This window comes from Mauremys mutica, chromosome 7, assembly GCF_020497125.1.
Source record: "Mauremys mutica isolate MM-2020 ecotype Southern chromosome 7, ASM2049712v1, whole genome shotgun sequence".
Classification (NCBI taxonomy): domain Eukaryota; kingdom Metazoa; phylum Chordata; order Testudines; family Geoemydidae; genus Mauremys; species Mauremys mutica.
In genome coordinates, this window is record NC_059078.1 from 56,466,950 (window position 1) to 56,486,690 (window position 19,741).

The 19,741-nt window shown below is 49.6% G+C and overlaps 1 protein-coding gene across 19 annotated transcripts in view; it reads right to left on the reverse strand.

Annotated features, from left to right (window-relative positions):
- Nucleotides 1–3,457: 3,457 nt before the first annotated feature.
- NDST2 (N-deacetylase and N-sulfotransferase 2) overlaps nucleotides 3,458–19,741 on the reverse strand; it is a 271,555-nt gene continuing 255,271 nt past the window's right edge. For all 19 annotated transcript variants that reach the window (XM_045023107.1, XM_045023115.1, XM_045023106.1 and 16 more), the window contains 8 exons: nucleotides 17,008–17,190; nucleotides 16,111–16,207; nucleotides 15,264–15,387; nucleotides 13,292–13,466; nucleotides 12,864–13,034; nucleotides 9,123–9,232; nucleotides 5,914–6,016; nucleotides 3,458–5,678 (listed from right to left, as the gene is read on the reverse strand). In XM_045023107.1, coding sequence (XP_044879042.1) covers nucleotides 5,553–5,678; nucleotides 5,914–6,016; nucleotides 9,123–9,232; nucleotides 12,864–13,034; nucleotides 13,292–13,466; nucleotides 15,264–15,387; nucleotides 16,111–16,207; nucleotides 17,008–17,190 — 1,089 coding nt within the window. In that variant the 3' untranslated portion in view covers nucleotides 3,458–5,552. The remainder of the gene's footprint in view (nucleotides 5,679–5,913; nucleotides 6,017–9,122; nucleotides 9,233–12,863; nucleotides 13,035–13,291; nucleotides 13,467–15,263; nucleotides 15,388–16,110; nucleotides 16,208–17,007; nucleotides 17,191–19,741) is intronic.

Genomic DNA, 19,741 nt, shown 5'->3' on the forward strand with positions numbered 1-19,741 from the left:
CTTTATCATAGTCCCCCTTAGTCATCTCTTTTCCCAGCTGAAAAGTCCCAGGCTTTTTAATCTCTCCTCGTACTGAAGCTGTTCCATGCCTCCAATCATTTCTGTTGTCCTTCGCTGTACCCTTTCCAAATCCATTTTTTGAGATGGGCTGACCACATCTGCATGCAGTATTCAATATGTGGGCGTACCATGGATTTATATAGAGGCAATATGATATTTTGTCTTATCTATCCCTTTCCAACATTCCGTTCGCTTTTTTGACTGCAGCTGCACACTGAGTGGATGTTTTCAGAGAACTATCCACAATGATGCCAAGATCTTTCTTGAGCAGCAACAGTTAATTTAGACCCCCATCATTTTATATGTATAGTTGGGATTAAGTTTTCCAATGTGCTTTACTTTGTATTTATCAACATTGCATTTCATCTGCCGTTTTGTGAGAGCCTTTTGTTATTTTTTGCAGTCTGCCTGGGACTTAAGTAGCCTGAGTAGTTTTGTATCATCTGCAAATTTTGCCACCTCACTGTTTACCCCTTTTTCCAGATTATTTATGAATATGTCTCAGTACAGACCCCTGGGGAACACCACTAGCTACCACGCTCCATTCTCACCATTTAGTCTTACCCTTGGTTTCCTATCTTTAATTATGCCTTTTGTTATCTTAAACAGCCTGCCGCTGTTTGTAAATGAACTCCCCACCCCAAGGGTAGAAGCTGGGAGCTCATCACATGTCACATTCAAGATGTGTGCAGTTGAGAGATCCATCTGGGGCTAGGACCTGTGCTGTGAGCAGAGCTCAGGTACAAAACTGGGGGGGGGGGGAGGAGTCCCCCTGCAGTTGGGGTCTCTCCTGCTAGCAGGGTGGTATTTCCCCTTTCAGCTGGAAACAGCCGAGACAAGAAATTTGGGCAAGTCAATAAGATTGAGAGGGGGCAGTGAACTTCATCCAGGAGAGGCTCTGACCACAGTGCAGAGAATGGACTCTTCCCTAGACTCAGCTGCTCTCCTGGCTATGCCCAGGTACAGCTTAGGTTCACCCCATTTCCTAGTGCTCGCTTTTTTCACACTGCTCCCAAAAATGGCCAGCCCCCCATACAGTCTTTGGGCAGCTGTGCTTAAGAAAGGGCTCTTCCCACTCCAGCACGAATCTGATCATGGAAAGCTGCTGGCAAACAACATACCCCTTAAAATACAATGGGTGCTTGGTTCTTCCTGATTTCTGTCACCTGCAGCTTCCCAAGAGGAAGGTTGGTTTTGGATGTAATCAGACTCTAGCCTCAGGATGAATGCTTTAGGCAAGCTACTCTTACTACTTGCCTCACAAAAGTTTTCTTAAACTGATTTTTAATCCAGTGACTCAGTTTGTTTAGGGGGTCCACTGTTTGCGCCAAAACCCTGATCATAGCTCTGGAGTTGCTGCCTCATTGTACTCATGGCTCAGTGACCTACATGGAAAGGAAACTGATTACAGATGGCGTCCTGATATTCCGGCCCTGCTGCAAGGTGACTTTCTAACAGCCAGCCAAGGCAGTGCCCCACAGCTCCTGGCTTGTGGCTTTCATTTTTGTGGGACAGGTAAATTACCTGGAATTCTCCTTTTATGTGTTGAGCCTCACTTTACATTTGCTAGAAATGGTGGGCTGCCCTCATGGCCGAGACTAGCCTAACTCAGAACTCAAATGCTCCCTAATGCAGCCAATTCCTTTTGGGTCATTTTACTCTGTCAGTCTCAGGCCTTGGTTAATACAATCTAAGCTGTCGAGAGCTTTCTGGCCCTGGCTCCACTGATTGCATGGTCGCAGCTTTTTAATGTTAGGCTTGTTCTAGCTTCTGTGAGAGGTCATTGGTGTGGGTTACTTCCTTTCTCTGCAGTAACTTGTGTGTGTTCGCTTGTTACTCTATGAGGTTGCTGGGCTGTGCTAGCGCCTGGTGATTAGTTCTCCTGCATTGCTGCTCTGGACAAGTTCACAGAGGATAGGTCCATCAGTGGTTATTAGCCAGGATGGGCAGGGATGATGTCCCTAGCCTCTCTTTGCCAGAAGCTGGGAATGGGTGACAGGGGGTGGATCACTTGATGATTACCTGTTCTGTTCATTCCCTCTGGGGCACCTGGCATTGGCTGCTATTAGAAGACAGGCTACTGGGCTAGATGGACCTTTGGTCTGATCCAGTGTGGCCATTCTTATGTTCATTTAGCCTAATTTGGAGCAACTGCTCTGACCAAACCCTTTTTGAATCTCTTGGTAAGCTATATATTATTGGCATGAGACAGTGTCAGTCTTCAAGTTAGCAGGGTCATACTAAGGCCACCCCAACCTGAGAGGGCTGGTTCTTCAGGTCCAACCTCGTTTTGTGTTTGTAGGGTTAGAAGGCTTTGGCTGGGAAATGGGTGGCTACTTCAAACAAATGTGCTGGTGGGGGGTTGTTTTAAAACCAGCTCTTCTCCATCAACTAGAGTGGACATGAATAGCCATAAAATGTGATTTGTCCAGAGCAGTGGCTCTAGCATACAAGGGAGGAGTGAACTAGTTTGTGTGTAAAATCACTGACCTTTGTATTGGGAAAAAAAGAGTCCCTTCCCAGTCTGAATGGACAAGGTCTGTGACAAGATCTTGGACTCAAACCTGTAACAATCAAGGTAACAGGAAAAGAAACAATGCAAGCCCAGTGGCAGGAAGTAATGACAATGCACAGAGCACTCCCCTAGGGGCGCTTAGTGGGGCCAGGGTAATATTACACTTGGTTACAGGGCCTGCCTCTTGGAGAACACACACTAGAGTTCTATATGGAGGCAGAGTGTAAAGATACCTGCACTGCTTATGCTGAATGCAGCTTCCTGCTTCTGAAGTGTAATAGCAACCCCCTGCTGCTGGGGGTAGTTGAATTGAGGCTAACATGATGTGAACAAGCTCAGGCTGCTAGCCCGTGCTCTCTGAGCAGCATTGGACCACCTCCAACGTTAGCACCAGCCCTAAAGAAAAGCCTGTTCTTTGCTGCATGTCAGGTGAGGCTGGCTGCTCAGTGGCAGCACAGGGATGGTCAAGACTTCTGCCTGCAGTTTCTTGACTAGAGCAAGCCTTTACCAACAGCTTCGGGCTTGCAGACACTGGCCAGAAGCCTACAGGCAGGCTGGTGAATCATGGCAGGACTGTGGGGGTTTGCAGTGCTTCATCACTCACAATGTGCACTGAGACGGGAGGGAACTGTTTCGCTGGCCTGCGCCATTTAATTTTATGGCTCAGTGGTACTGGTGCTGCTGGTTGTAACATCTGCCCCCTTTTGTCACTGCACATCTTCATGACCCTATTCCTAACACCCACCACACCCTTCCCAAATACCAGCTTAGGTCACTCGTCTAAGCTGTAGCTTCTTTGTTTCCTGCCTTTGCCCAAGCCCAGGGATGTGTGTGAGCCCAGAACCAGAAAGAGGACAACACTCCAAACCATCACAACTCATAGAAAATAAGTGGTACATTTATTGAATCCACTGAATGCTACTTCTAGCCTTTATTCAGACACTTGTGCTCAGCTTCGAGAGCCAAGAATTTCTCCATTATCATCATTCAATGTGAATGACACTATACATGAATCCAGTGCAGGAAGTGGGGCTCTCCTCTGTTCTAACGGGGGAGATGGGTTTCTATTTCTGTTCCTCTTTTTGGTTGCACAAGGTTAGCCCTTCTTTAGGGCATGTGGAATAAAATACTATATTGCATACTATACACATTTACATACAATGGTAAATGCACCATTTAAAAAATACACAATACCTAAGGCTCAATGGAAAAGCTTGGCTGAAACAGCTTCTCTCCCCTTTAGAAAAAAGGATACCACAGAAGTTGCCATACGTTGTGTTCCTGTCTGGGTCAGATACCATTCCAAGTGACCCCTGCTATAAGGCTGGAGAAGGAGTAAAAAAAGCTGTTTCCAGAGCCACTCTCCTCCGTGCAGCGAGATGGGGGAAGTTGGAATTTAGATGCCCAGGGCTCAGTAAGAAAGAAAACAATCACTCCAGACAGCAGCAGGGACTATTTTGTCAGAATTAGCACTCTGCGTATTCCCTTTCCACGTGTGGCCAACCTCAGGGACTGCAGGGGAAAGCAAACCCCCCCCCAATGCAGCTGGACAATTGTCTCTGCAATAGAAGTCCCAGTCCCTTGGCAGCAGAGCTGCTTTTACTCTCACTAAGCTATCAGGCTTGGTACAGGGGCTGAGAATGTCTCTTCCCTTTTAATTCACAAGGACCAGGGCCTTGTTCTTTCGCACTGAGGGAGGATCAACACGCTCTGCTCTGAGTGCCCTGCATCTTGCCTAGGTTGCTCCTACTCAGCTTTTGAGCAGATGACATCCTCAGGGGCACCAGATCTGTTGCAGGGATGATAGATAACTAAGTGCTAGTCAGAGGATGTTCCTTTTCACTCCATTCCTCTCTCACCACTGAAGAAACTAGCTTTGTGGCCTGGTAGCTTCTGGCACCTGCCATCATGTGGATGCTGATGCAGCCCCAGAAAAGAACTGGACCAGTCTGCCCCATATCAGTAATGCCTGGGAAATACGCAAGAGAGGAAGCTGCCACTAGGACACGATCCTCAGTTATATTCAGAAACAGCAGCACGGCTTAGAGCCTTTGCAACCAGGGGTCATCAAGCCCATCCCAGGAGGAGGTAAAGGACCTATCTGGCAACCTCTATTCCCCTCCCTCTGGAAGACAACAGACAGATTCTTTATGACAACTTCTGCAAGCCTCTGCCCCTTCACCTAGCTCCCTGGACACACTATCCCAAGGGCACAGCTGCAGGCAGGGCCAGGCAGTCCACTTTACAACACCTCCTCTCTGAGCAGGGAGCCTAAGCTGAGGATGCTGTTGAGGGAGCCACACAGGTGACCAACAGCAGGATCCATCTCCAAAGAACAAACTCCATGTGCAAGGAGGAAGAGGAAATGTTGCCTTTCATGGCTGGCATTAAAACTGCTCCCCAAAGCTGGGGTTCTCCTGATTCCCCCACTCTCTGGGCTGCAGTGGCTCTTCCTGCTATGAAAGTGCAATTACCACCTTGCTATCAACAACAAAGGCCAGGTGCTGTGCCCCAAACCTGTCACAACTGGAAGACATTAACCCTCTAGGTACTGACCATTTCAGACAGTAGTATTATAGGAGTCTGAAAAATCCCAGTCTTCAAAGGGTTAGCATGCTCTCCTCTGGGTGGGGGGGGAGGGAAGCCCACAGATGTTCCCTGGGATCACAGTCCTCCTAGAGCAGCCACTACACTTTGTATGTCTTTCTTACAAAAGTTTTGTAACAAACCATTAATATTTAGAGGCTTGATTCGCATTGGGTGCAACAGTCTCGCTGGACCCCCTGCAATGACACATCCCACGCAGCAGCGGGAGGGGGAAGGGCTCCTATCACCAGCCCAAGATCTTGTCTGCTGCTCTTTTCTCTAGTTTTTTGACTGACAAGAGATGCCATCATAGTGTATTTTCCACCTGGCTTTTATACCCATGGATAGACAGCACCATGCATCCAGCAGCACCGGGGCAGGGGCTTCCACCTCAGCTCCAGCTGGAATTCTGCAGTTCCTCGCGGAGCCACGTGGGAAGGGGCTGCCCAAGTCTGTTCATCAGCTTGGATAACTCGATGTTGTACTCCCGATAGAAGTCTGTGAGGAACAGCCGAGACTGCAGGGGGAAGAGAGAGCACATGTTAGCGAGGGGTACATGCAATCCTGTCGCTGCCCTGAAAGGCATCGCTCTAGCACTTACTTAAGGTCCTGTCTGCCGTCACTGGCATGTAGTCCCCATATCTCAAAAAATCCACCGACACTGCACCTGTCCCTAATTGCCTGAGAGCGCTCTCCTTCAACCCACTATGCCTCTTCCAGGCAAGGCACATTTCCCCAAGCTGGTTACTCACCGAGGAATCCATGTCAGGGTACTTCCTTCCTTTACTCTTTCCCAAGCATTTAGTCTTCCCTCCGTCTAGCACCTGGCACCAAAATCCTTTTGCTTCATCAAACCTGAAAAGGGGACACGTAGTTAAAAATCCTAGGGAAGGAAACGTGTGTCAGTCTGTGTTACTGATCCCTTAGCTGACTCCAGTTCAAAGATTTTAAAATCTAATTCGTTTCTCACTTTGGCATGCCTCTTGGCTTTGACAATGAAAAGCACTAGTTTTACTTTTGGTTATAACGCATGTCAATTTCACGTTCAGGTTCAGGCAAAATATTATGGTGGCCAACAGGAAAATTTTATTTTGGAGGCTGTTTCCATGGGAACTTGGACCAATAGAATTTTTTTTAACAATTAATTTATAACAAACAAAAACACCCTACCTTTACGCCACACTGATTTGACAGCTTCCCATGGTGCTCAAAGCCTCAACTCATGGGCACCTTATGTTATTAAAATATAGATCTAATACAAGGAGGGAGGGATAGCTCAGTGGTTTGAGCATTGGCCTGCTAAACCCAGTGTTGTGAGTTCAATCCTTGAGAGGGCCATTTAGGGATCTGGGGCAAAAATCTGTCTGGGGATTAGTCCTGCTTTGAGCAGCGGGTTGGACTAGATGACCTCCTGAGGTCCCTTCCAACCCTGATATTCTATGAACTACAAAAAACACCATCTTGTCCCTAAAATGGGCCACATATCAACTTACTACACACAAATTCTCAGTGCTGCAAGCTGACCAACACTGCTTCCTCCCCCTCTGCTGCTTCAGCAGTTGCAGGTCATCAGTGACCCATGGCAACTGAAGATGGGGGAGTGTCTATAATTCCACTAATCCATCACAGCTGCTCCGGCAGAGAGCCAAACAGTCTTAATCCCTGACATTTCTCTAATGCCATTCTCCCAAGTGAAGTCTTACTGCACTGTTTTGGGGGGTGAAGTGACATGTCAACTGTCACATAGGCCATATCTGTGTCTGAGCTGGAAAAGGAACCGAGACCTGACCATGAAACCTTTACCACTAGACAATGCCTCTGCTAACAATTTCTCAGGCATATCTAGGACCCAATCAAACCCATCAGTCTCCTACAGTGAAAACAGGCCGTCCAGCCCAACACCAATGGGAGAGATCCCATACCTCATAATATATCGCCTCCAATTTAATATATAGCTTACCAGAGATTCAAAAAGGGTTTCGCCAGAGCAGTTGCTCCAGCCCAGTATCCTGTCTTCCGACAGTGGCCAGTGCCAGGTGCCCCAGAGGGAATGAACAGAACAGTTAATCATCAAGTGATCCATCCCCTGTTGCCCATTCCCAGCTTCTGGCAAACAGAGGCTAGGGACACCATCCTGCTCATCCTGGCTAATAACCACTGACGGACCTATCTTTTTTGAACCCTGTAATAGTTTTGGCCTTCACAAAAATCTGTTGGTAAAGAGTTCCACAGGTTGACTGTGCGTTGTATGAAAAAATACTTCCTTTTGTTTGTTTTAAACCTGCTGCCTATTAAGTTCATTGGGTGACTCCCTAGTTCTTGTGTTATGTGACAGAGGAAATAACACTTCCTTAGTCAATTTTTCCACACCAGTCATGATTTTATAAACCTCTATCATATCTCCCCTTAGCTGTCTCTTTTCCAAGCTGAAAATCCCAGTTTTATTAATCTCTCCTCATATGGAAGCCGTTCCATACCCCTAATCATTTTTGTTGCCCTTTTCCGTATCGTTTCCAATTCCAATATATCTTTTTTGAGATGGGGCGACCACATCTGCATGCAGTATTCAAGATGTGGGTGTACCATGGATTTATAGAGAGGCAGTATGATATTTTCTGTCTTCTTATCAGGGCCAGCTCCAGGCACCAGTTTAGCAAGCAAGTGCTTGGGGTGGCCACTCCGGAGAGGGGCGGCAGGTCCAGCTATTCGGTGGCAATTCAGAGGAGGGTCCCTCATTCCCGCGAAGACCCTCCTGCTGAATTGCTGCAGATCACGATCGCACCATTTTTTTTTTTTTTTGGCTGCTTGGGGCGGCAAAACCCCTGGAGCCATCCCTGCTTCTTATCTATCCCTTTCCTAATGATTCCCAAAATTCAGTTTGACTGCCACTGCACATTGAGTGGATGTTTTCAGAGAACTATCCACAATGACTCCAAGATCTTTTTCTTGAGTGGTAATGGCTAATTTAGACCCCATCATTTAATATGTATAGTTGGGATTATGTTTACCAATGTGCATTACTTTGCATTTATCAACATTGAATTTCATCTACCACTTTGTTGCCTAGTCACCCAGTTTTGTGAGATCCTTTTGTAGCTCTTCGCAGTCTGCCTGGGACTTAACTATCTTGAGTAGTTTTGTATCATCTGCAAATTTTGCCCCCTCACTGTGTACACCCTTTTCCAGATCATTTATGAGTATGTTGAACAGCACTGGTCTCAGTACAGACCCCTGGGGGACACCACTATTTACCTCTCTCCATTCTGAAAACTGACCATTTATTCCTTGGTCTAGATGAAGTTGTGATCTGACCTTCCCCCCTTGTATCTCCCAGCCCAGCCCAAAAATAAGATCCAGAGCTTGTCAAACTGCAGGAATGAAGCCAGCAAAAGTCCCAGTCCGTTGGCGACACCATGAGGTACTGAACAAAAACTCAAGGAATTACAGTTCCAGGTAATTTCAACATCCACACCAACAGCACTTCATGACTTCAGTGTCAGTGTCAATGTCAAAAAGGGCTCAGCTCAGGGAGGGATCTAGGACAACATTAGGTTATTTCTCCATCAGCAAGCAGGGGACACCACACAATGAGATGATGAGTCCAAATATGGGGTGCTGTACTGCCTACAAAAAGAATAACCAGACTTCTCTACCATCTCACGCTCATTCTTGGCTCACGTGAAGCTAAGTGACAGGTGGATGAAGGCGAGCGGCATTTTCCAGCCAGCTCTGGGAATCAAGTGCTTAAGCATGTTGTTAGATCATATAAGCACAGTAGAGAAGCTTCTTTAAACTCACCACACCAGTCAGGCCAACTTGCAATCCCTTCTCAGGAGAGGCCAGGGACAGAGCTCATGACAGACCACCTCTCCTTTCACCTGAGGTGAAGGTCACGAGCAAGCTCACAGTGCAGCTGCCTAGTGATATTAGCAGTGATACGCACATACTGACGAATCCTTACTTGAGGGCCTGGGTGTAGTTGAAGAGTGGTGTCACCCCCAGAAACTTCTGGATGTTCTCCATGATGGAAGCAGGGCTGTGCCGGAGCTCCTGGCCATCCACAATCAGAATCTGAAACAGAGCGTCCACAAAGCTTTCAGTGTGAGCTAAGTCAGCCTCTGACACCAACCCAGAGAGCAGCCCCTCTGGAACAGGACATTTCCCCAACAGCCCTAACGCCTGCCGCTTCCAGGCCTCAAGAGCCTGAGGGGAAAAGCTGGTGCTGTCCCTCCTTTGGGTGCTGACCTTTGTTGCTGGAGACAGAAGAGTCCTAATGTGACCAACATTTACAACATAAAAGCAGCTCAAAACAGGATGTCAAAATTTTCAGCCTGTAACTGAGCACCTAGCCTCAGCACTAGCCATCAATTACATGTATCCTTTTTGACAGCCGATGCTTCCTTTTTACATGACAGTCTGCTCTGGCTCATTTCCCTCCCTCAGAGGATGACAGACAATAACCATCAGCCTCTTTGTACTAGCTGGACTATCCATGAAAGAAATGACTTGGCGTGAGTTCTGGGGAGCTGGGCCCTACACCACTCCAGATCCAATAATGAAACAGAAGCCCTTGGCCACAGAAGGAGATGGCTTTTGGCAATTTTGATGGTAGGTCAGGCACTGTGGGGAGGCGATGTATCTCTTTGCAGACACTGAGGTTGACCTCAGAATGGGCAATCTGCTTTTCTTCTCCTAATCTGGGGTGGGTATCTTCTAGTGGCAGGAGGAGGTGATGGAAAGGCCCCTGCCCCTCACTTATGGAGTCACTCTGATAAACCTGCATGGACACAAACCATTGTAAAGAACTGTGGGGTATTAGCAAAAAGTTTGAGAATCCTTCTCCATGCAATTAGTTCATTGTCCAGGGCACACCTAAAGCTCTGCTCCTTGTGTGCCCAGAATCCCAGGCCAAAGAAATAGTTACAGGAAGCTGTGCTCCAGTTCTGTACAACCATTAGCGGTTTTGGGGGATTCCTCTTTGGAGAAACCCAGTTTTTAGGACCAGTTCTTTCTTAAAGGGGCCATTAAACCCACCCAGTCACTCTGGCCATGGGACTGGAAGGTGCAGGACTGCAACATTTCAGCCAGGCAAGGGGGGCAATCTTATGCAAATCTCTGTTGCCAGTTACGGTAGGTAGCTTTTGTAAAGCAAAGTGGAGAGATCCCATTGCTTATATAGAGAGACAAAGTCTAGGCTTCCAGCTCAGACAGCAGGTCACGGGTCCACAGTACAGTTCTAGTAATAATGAGGATTCAGTGAATAAATAACGTATCGCTTTCCATCCATCCCTGCCACAGCACTCTCCCAAATCACTTTGTGTTGTTATCCTGTTTACTGGGTGACTGCAGCTCAGCAGATCTGTGACTTGGGCAGTGGCTCCACACTGTCAGCCCTGTGCTCACTCCACTCAGAGCCCAGTTGCCTGACCTCAGCTCTGCAGAGCTGTGCTTGTAACTAAGCCCTTTGCTTCTCTCCCTGATGGGCCGTGCCCTTTGTGGTGTCCTGGAGAAGCAGTGTTTCCTGGGTCAGTCTTCCAAAGGTGACATATCCATGTCCTTTTGCATAACCAGCTCCTTCAGGATATGCCTTTATTGCAGAGTTTACTTGGGTGTTGTCCCTAGCCCCACTCCTGTCCCCCCACAAACGCTCTGAGTTGAATGGTGCTTTAAACCCAGGCTAGCTGGTTTCTCTGGGAGCATGGGCTAGTGGGCTGCTGCTGGATTCAGACTGGTAACCCGCCCACTTTGCAGCGAGGACACAGACTAAATCACTTCAGTGCCAGCAGGCTTCCAGACACCTCCCATTATTCCCCAGAAAGGCAAACAAGGACTCCTTCAATTGACTAGAAAAGGACGATAGAATGGCTCAGCTTACTGCAGCGCTGAGAACCATGGGATATGCCCCCCGCAGTAAGTGACACACACAAGGGACAGCAGCACCAGTGAGGACACAGTACCTTGAGTAGGGCTTTGCAGTATGGCTGCTCACCCCAAGGCCAGGCTAACCTGAGTGCTGATCACCCAAGTTAACTCCCCACTAGGGACAGCCACAGTCTTATTCTAAAGTGTTCTAGTCCCTGCCCGGTGTGGTAGTGGGTGCTCTGATGCTCATTCTGTAGAGAAATGCAAAGTCAGCCAGAAAGGAGAGCACAAGTGATTTTGTACAGAGCAGAAGGGTTCCAAGGTTCCATGTTTTTACAGTGCTCCAGGTTGGTTGTGATTAGTTCAGCTGAAGAGTTTTCTTGCTGTATTAAGTCCTGACATCATTTTAAGTGCCATCCTCTGCTAAGAGGGTATTGTCCTCTCTTCACTCTCACCCGCTCGAACAGTCCGGTCAGCGAGATGTGAGCCCAGGGATGTGCCCGCGCACTTTATGCAGGACAGACTCCTTCCACCATCTCCCTGGCTCTAACCACCAGATGAAAGCACTAGCCTGTCTCCTGTCCTGGGGATGCTCCTGTTGCCTTTCCAGTTGCTGCATTTGAATTAACTGGCGGGCTTTGCAAACTGTTGGCTTAAGCCAGAATTCTCCAGGAGATGTGGAGGGAACAGCCCAGGGCCGGGGCTCTCTCTGGACAACATACTGCCTTAGAGGAGTTAATATCTGTTACTCCTCACTGCAATTGCACAACTCATCCGCTCTTGTCAGGCACTGGCTTTGCTCCGACAGCAACAAGGCCATGAACACAGATTCCGCCTTTGTTTTACCTTTGCCTGTTAGTTCTACAGCAGTACTACGTTTTCTGGGAAGCAGAACCACTGCCTGGTCTTAGAGCTATTGCTGCTGAAGGGAATAAGTGCCTGAAAATGCATGATGGGATCTGCTGGCTCATACACCACCTGAGAATAACTCTGGCAACAGAAGCCAAGATCCAAGCAATCTTGCTTTACATCTGTCAGAAAAGAGAAGTTGCTAAAATGTTTCCTGACTCCAAGCACATGGGACAGTTTGTAAATGTCTTGTCACAATGAAGGCAGATTCAGAGACAGAAACGAGCTGTAGTTTGTGCTGACCGACCTAGAAATCTATAAACAGAAGGCCGGCTGCACTCCAGACTTCAGTAGTCAGGGGACTCCAGACACCTCTCCAATAAAATCCACACTCAGCAGCACTACAGGCTTCATGAGATGGGGAAGAAACAAGTGAATGTGACAAGCAGTAGAGCCCAAAGCCTCTGGTGAAAGCTACGGTTATCACGGCAGTAGCTGAACACTCGTTGGGCAGGGTGACTGTCCCAGGGGGAGACACTACCCAGATAAAAGGAAGAGAACCTAATGCTGCAGTAAGCTAGTGCTTCCTGGACCTCCTAACGCTGCTGTGCTGTCTGGGCACTCAGCCACCTAGTACACACAGGCACTAGGAAACCTGTAGACACTCGATCCTGACTGGATAGACACAATGTCAGCCTGATTCTCTATCAGGTAACATGGAGGGAAGGAAGCAGCAGTTTATATCCCCCTCCCCAAAAAAGAGTCATAAGCTAAAGTGAAGAGAGAATGAGACAGATGGGGAGTTTCCTGTCTCTACAGCCACCAAGCCACTCTGAACCCATTCCCTGTGCACCATGCTTCACTCAGGACTGTGACACCCAGCCCCTGGGCACTAGGGCTTTCTGACCCTCTTCCCCAGAGCTGCTCATTAATCCAGAACAACCTTCTGCTGATTACTAGAGACGCTGCCAAGCGCAGCAGAGCTCTGTACCTGCCCAGAGGGGTAATACGTCAGCCATCGTTCCAGGTGAGTCGAATACATTCCAGGGAGCAGGCAACGGCTCTGCAGATTGCGCAGCTCCAGGTGGGCCTGGGACTTCGCAGTAATCACCTGGTAGAAGGTGTAATTGAGAGCCACGGGATCGCTGTGAGCGCGCTGGTGCTGGGAAACAAACACATGGTTAGGAGGTCAGAACACAGAACTCTGCCCTTCCCTAGCCAATGTGCATGCAGCCCCCTGTTCTCTGCTGCCCTTGGGCAGCACAAACACACCCCAGTTCTCCTGTGAACAAATCCACACACTCCCATTAGTACTAACCTACCCCAGCCTCCCAGGAGAAATCCATTCACACAGGGGCTGCATGCCACACTGGAGCAGATCTCCAACCCTCCCCAGGGCCCCCCGGGAAGGAGCAATACCTGGTACCAGGAGTAGGCTCGGATGGCTGGGTTGATCAGAATGGAGATGATTTTGGCTCGTGGAAGCAGGGCTGCGCCACGCTTCGGTACCACCTCTGTGTCAAAGTAATTGGCACTTTTCTCAAACATGAAGTCTGTGCTGGCGTTGGAGGGGATGGGGAAGAATTCCATGTACCTGCCAAGTGGAGCAAACCAGGAGAGCCTGATGGCACACGTGTGGGGAGCACAACCCAGCAGAAAAGTGGCACAGGGCAAACCAGCCTGCTGGCACCTCAGGACTGTAGAAGGCATGCAGAGGAGCTTGGGGTGGCCGGGCTCATGGAGAATCAATGAGGGTATGACATAGAACGGGGATAGTGGGGAACAGGGGTAGGGTCTGATGTGGAGTAGGGGGGGATGCAATAAGGGGTGAAGACATTGCCTTGCATGTAGGGCACAGCACCCTCGGGTGGTGCCTGGAACTAGCTGGGGATGCAGACAGGCCTCAGGATTATTCCCAGGGTCTCTGCTTTCAGTGAAAACAATAGAACCTCTAGCTGTTGTGTGAAGAACAAAGGACGGCCCAGTGGGTAGCATGTAGCCAGGACTTGAAGATCTGGGTTCAATTCCCTGCTCTGCCACTGACTTGTTGTGTGACCTTGGCCAAGTCATTTAGTCTTTCTGTGCCTCACTTCCCCCCTCTGTACCACAGGGACACGAGTCCTGCCCTGCCTCACAGGAGTGCTGTGAGGATAAACACACTGTAGATTGTGAAAAGAACAGGAGTACTAGATTGTAGATTGTGAGGTGCTCATATACTAGGGGGATGGAGTACATACAAGAACTGTAGGGCTTCTCTTCACTGTAAAGTTATCTTGAGTTATATCCGTTTAACTCCCTGAGTGGATACTTTCGTTCTGGAGAAGAGTGCTCACATAGGGGTCTACACTGGTATAACTAGAGCAGTATAAAAATTCCCCATGTAGACAGACCGACTGACCAAACCAAGTGTAGGAGACAAAGACATCTGCTTGGGTCCATAGAGAGCGTGGAACAATAACTCTGTGGTGTGAACCGCCCTGTCCATCTCAATGGGCACTAATTCAGGCCTTGTCTACACTAGCTATGCTGGAATAGCTATACTGGCAAACCCGCCTAGTGGAAATGCAGCTTACGCTGGTAAAGGAGTGCTTTTGCTGGTCCTGGGTGGTCCAACCTTTTCACTGCTGCAGGCTGCATGCAGTTGTCTGGAGCTCTTCCATGGGCCATGTATATAAATACGTGCTCTACAAAATGATGTCCTCCAAGCAGCATGACTTCACATGTACTGTGCGTGCAAGGCCATGCCATACGGAGGATGCCATTTTGTCGAGCAGATCTGTTGCAAGCTGGACACGTTCAGGCCTGGAAAGAATTGGCCCGTGGGACACATCCGGCCCACAGGCCACGAGTTGGACCACTCACTGCTTCACCAAACAAACTTAGCTATATGCCGGCAAAAGGACTTATACTGGCAACCCCTTTTTAGTATTGAGTTTTTGCCACATTTGTAACCAATTTAGCTATGCCAGCAAAACCTTTGCGTGTAGCCCACACCTCAGATGCCAGTGTGAGAATACTTTAAACATGAACACATCAGAGCATATGACAAGGAGAGCAAGTATCGTATGGAGATTTCCCCAGTCTGCTCTTGGGCAGACTTTCACAGCATGTGCAGGGTTGCAGGGGCGTGCGTGGCTTCATTTCCCTGAACAGGGGCTCTACTTTCAAAGTTTAGGAAAAGCTGAGCTTATAGCAGGGATGTAGCTGGGGCGTAGCAAGTGGAGAAACAGAGCGAGCTCTTGTGAGACTGTGAGCACTCAGAGGTGCAACGTGCCAGACAGAAACGGAGGGCTTGCTAAAACGCTCGAGGTGGATGGAGCCCAAGGACATTCAGGAGGACGCAACATGACGACCGATCCCTATAGGGGAACACAAGAGCTAGGATGCTTACCAGTCAATTCCTTTATGATAGTTGGGCCCATTGAAGAACTGGATCTCTTCAAAGGTGGCTGGACTCAGGAAGTTACTAGTGACCGCTGGGTGCATGGTCAGGAAGAAGTGCACAGCTGTTGTGCCTACAACGAGCAACAATTATTAATGGAGCCGGGGTCACCCAGGGTACTGAGAGAGGCTGGCATCTCCTGACAACTCTGCTGACAGCTTCCAGCATGCCGATAGTCAGCTAAGCCAGGTATCCTTACTACACAACGACAGTGTGGCACGGGAACAGGGCACAAGAGCTGCCAGGGGCATAGGCACACCAGCAGAGATCCCCAATGGCTCATGTGAGAGGGATGGCAGCTGGGCTTGGAAGAGGTTCACCCATAGGACTGAGGTCCCTATTCTGCACAAATGGCTGGCACCTGTCATTGCTGGAAGTGGTGGCTCAGCTCAATACCTCTCTAGCCAAATCACTGCCCACAGCAATCCTAGATGAGTTACTAACCCCATGTACAGACCTGGTCCCAGACCCCTGTGCAGGCTGTCAGCGTGAGAGGGCGCAGACCTGTTACCGGGAAGGCACTAGAGGGGCACATCGGCTCGGCTAAAGAGGGTCAGGACTCGTGTGGGTAAACCAAGAGCCTGCACTACTTCTCGCAGTGACTTAGCAGGTTTGGATTATGCCCCAGCAGGGTGGTAGGAGCAGTGTGCTGATGGAGGTGCTACACTTTGGGTGGGACAAACCAGAGACCCTAATCACGTGATCACTGGCTGCTGCTGTACAAATCTACGAACCGTCTGTCTGCATAGGAGGCAGCCGAGCCAGGAGTTTATCTTTAAATGGGTTATACAATTACCAGTTTTCTGGGGTCCAACGACAAGGAACTTGGGGAGCCGGTCACATGTTTTCTCTTTGGACCAGATATCCTTGTGCCTCTTATCGTCACAGGGATTCTGCACAAGAGTGAACAGGATTTAATATTAGCGAGGGAGATGATGAGGGCTCCTGCGGATAGAGCGTAACACACAAGGAACAATTCACAACTACATCCCCATTCCTCTGAGTGTCGGCAGGCTGCACTGCGCAGACCAAGCCGTGGGAACATCTTCCAAAGCACCCAATTGATTTAGGAGCCTAGGTCCCTTTTGAAAGTGCTACCTGCAATTCCTGTCCAAAGTAACCAAGATGTGGGCCCATCATCACTGCTGGGCTGAGAAGCAATCCCTTCCCTGCTGCTTCCCAGCACAGCAGCTCTGGCAGACTGACACCTCCATCACCTTCACTTCATTTCATCTGCTCATTAACATGCAGAGAGCTGCTGTGCTGGGATGAAATGAAATAAGCATGTTTTTATTTAACCAACCTGAATTCTATACCGTGAAATTACGTCAGGATAAGTCACATTAACATGCCTACAAGCCCTTCCAGCCCCACAGACATTCCTCCCCCGCAGTTACATCCTCAACTAGCCAAGTACCTGGGACCCCCTCCAGGCCAATGAGAGCTCTCTCTGTCCCCACAGCTCACACCAGGAGCATGGCCCATCACTCCCCCCACGTCATGTCTTTGGGATCTGGGGAGGTAGGCAACAAGGACCAAACCCCTGCGTTCGACCCTTCTGGGTGCTGCAGCAGCAGTGTCACCATGGCAATCCTTCCCTCTCCATGTACCTTCCAAAGAGAGAGCAGCCTCCTGCAAGAGGCCACGGGGAGGAGTCCTGAATGGCCAAGGGAGATCAGAACAGCCTACTCACCTGCCACAGTGGGTTCTTCTCCTGGGGAAAGATTTCAAAGTACTTCTTTGCCAGCTGGACAGGAGGCAGAGTCTGCAGGCGAAGGTTGGTCCAGCACTGCACAAACTTGACCAGACTCTCAAAAGTGTACAGCCCCAGCCGGTCGTTCCCATAGTTAGACAGGTGCGTCATGAAGATGCTGATCTGCAAACAGGGAACACAAGGAGCATTTACAAGTCAGGTAACAGCCCTGTGTCATCCCAGCCTGCTCTCTGCCACGCTTCTGCATCCCACTGCCAGACAGAAGCTGTTGGCTTCCTAGGTCTGCTCTGGCTATCTGAGCTGGCGAATGAGCATCTCTCCTAGGTTATGGGGCAAAGGCAAGAGAATATATTGTGCCCCCTGGATTACTGCTCTGCAATCCACACCTCTGCTCCAGGCAATGGGCGCCATGGGGAGAGGAAAGTGGGTTATTTTCCAAATAGCCCCAATTGGACTAGTTCTAGAAAATCCCAAGTGCAGACCATGTGTGAATCAGAGTGTGTGCTCTGACAGAGTCCCAGTGCAGTTACTAGTGCCGCAGACAGCTGGAACAGGGAGCCTGCTCGGCCCTTACAAAACACTGACTGGTGGGGACAGGACCTACCATGGATCCTAGCTCTCCCAGCAAGTGCACTGTGCATTCCCAGAGACAGCAACTCACCTCTCCTAGGAGCCCCAGACCCGGACACTCACGAATCAAACACATTCCCACCCTGAACGAGCCACAGCTCCACATTCCAGGTAACCACAGGACAGTTTTGGAAGCTGGGCTGAGGCCAAAGTAGTCAGAATCAGAATATCAGGATTGGAAGGGACCTCAGGAGGTCATCTAGTCCAACCTCCTGCTCAAGGCAGTACCAATCCCCAACTAAATCATCCCAGTCAGGGTTTTGTCAAGCCTGACCTTAAAAACCTCTAAGGAAGGAGATTCCACCACCTCCCTAGGTAACCCATTCCAGGGCTTCACCACCCTCCTAGGGAAAAAGTTTTTCCTAATATCCAACCTAAACCTCCCCCACTGGAACTTGAGACCATTACTCCTTCTTGTATCATTTGGTACCACTGAGAACAGTCTAGATCCATCCTCTTTGGAACCCCCTTTCAGGTAGTTGAAAGCAGCTATCAAATCCCCCCTCATTCTTTTCTTCTGCAGACTAAAACAATCCCAGTTCCCTCAGCCGCTCCTCATAAGTCATGTGCTCCAGCCCCCTAATCATTTTTGTTGCCCTCCGCTGGACTCTTTCCAATTTTTCCACGTCCTTCTTGTAGTGTGGGGCCCAAAACTGGACACACTACTCCAGATGAGGCCTCACCAACGTTGAATAGAAGGGACCCTCTTCAAGCAGTCAACAGCTTGGAAAGCTCCTGTCCAGGAGGGAATTGGGAGCAGAATCTCCTGTATGCTCAGAACTGGAATTCAGTTCTTCCTTCTCTTCCCATTGTTAGAGGGGATCACAAGCCCTGAGAGCAGGACACTCCCTGCACTGGCTGCGGCATGTGCCAGCTTGAGCAGGGGACACAGAGCTGGGCAGGGGAGTGTTGAGGCTGGCTTTGGGTGTCAAGCAATGTCCTGGCAGAAGCATCCCGGGCAGACTGGATGATCTCACAGGAGCGTCCCAGATCCTGAGTCTCTGGGAAGCCAGCTTCGACTCACCAGCAGTGTAAGTAACAATCTTGGGTTCACTCTTTAAAACACTAAAAAATACACTGGGACCTGAGCCTTGGGGCGTGGACATCCCTGCCTATGCTCTCGCCAGGGAACAGACATCCTCCACCAAAAGGTCCTCCCAGGGGGTGGGCATCCCCCTGCTGAACTTCTTGCCAACTTTTGGGCATGGGACCCTCCCAAAGCTCAGGGGCATGTGCATATCCTCCCTAAACCCCCAGAAGGGCACCTTCTGCCCACCAGACTACAGGGCTCTGCAGAGCTGGTATGAGACGCTCTCAGGCCTGCAGCCAGCACGAGCTGGTGCATCCACCCTGCCTTGCTGAACTGCTTACTCCCATCATTGCATTCGTTTGTCCCCCAGATAGTTTGCTTTTAAGAATTTTAGCGCTCGGCTGAAAGTGCTGCCAGCTCGAGTTCTGCACACGTCTTTGATGGCTCAGTCCCTGTGACGCTCCAACACACTACCGGGCACAATGCTGCAAGGCCAAAAGGTCAGCAGCACAGCAGGAGAGCCCCTCACTGGGAAGGAAGCAGGTGGTTTAGCACCCCAGGACGCAAGAGGAGCCTGGGTAATCATGTGGGCACCCACTGCTGGAAAGCTGGAGGCGAATCACTGTGAGGCTGGGGGAGCAGGTCCACCTGGCAAGGTGAGAGGAACAGGCTCAGGAGTAGCTGTCCGTGCATCAGGAGAAAGCATCCATTTCTCCAACTGCTTGGGGAGCCACTTGATAGACAGGGATCATTGCACAATGACCCCTTTCCTCACCGCTGACACAGCGCTCCTGCTCTGGGAGTGGGGATTCAATCACCACCCCTGCTCGCCCGGAACACTGCCAGGATGACAAATGTGGCACACAACGGGGGCAGTCAAATCTCCAGGCCTGCCATGACCAGTTCTGGTAACATCATTGCCCATAAACGGTCCCAAGCATGAGGAATTGCAACCAAGCAAGTCAACCAGGACATGCAGGGCCACTGCCCTCCTCTTCCTACTGAGTCTGGCTGTCTCGTAACAATAGAACATGCCCCATCAGATCAGCCCAG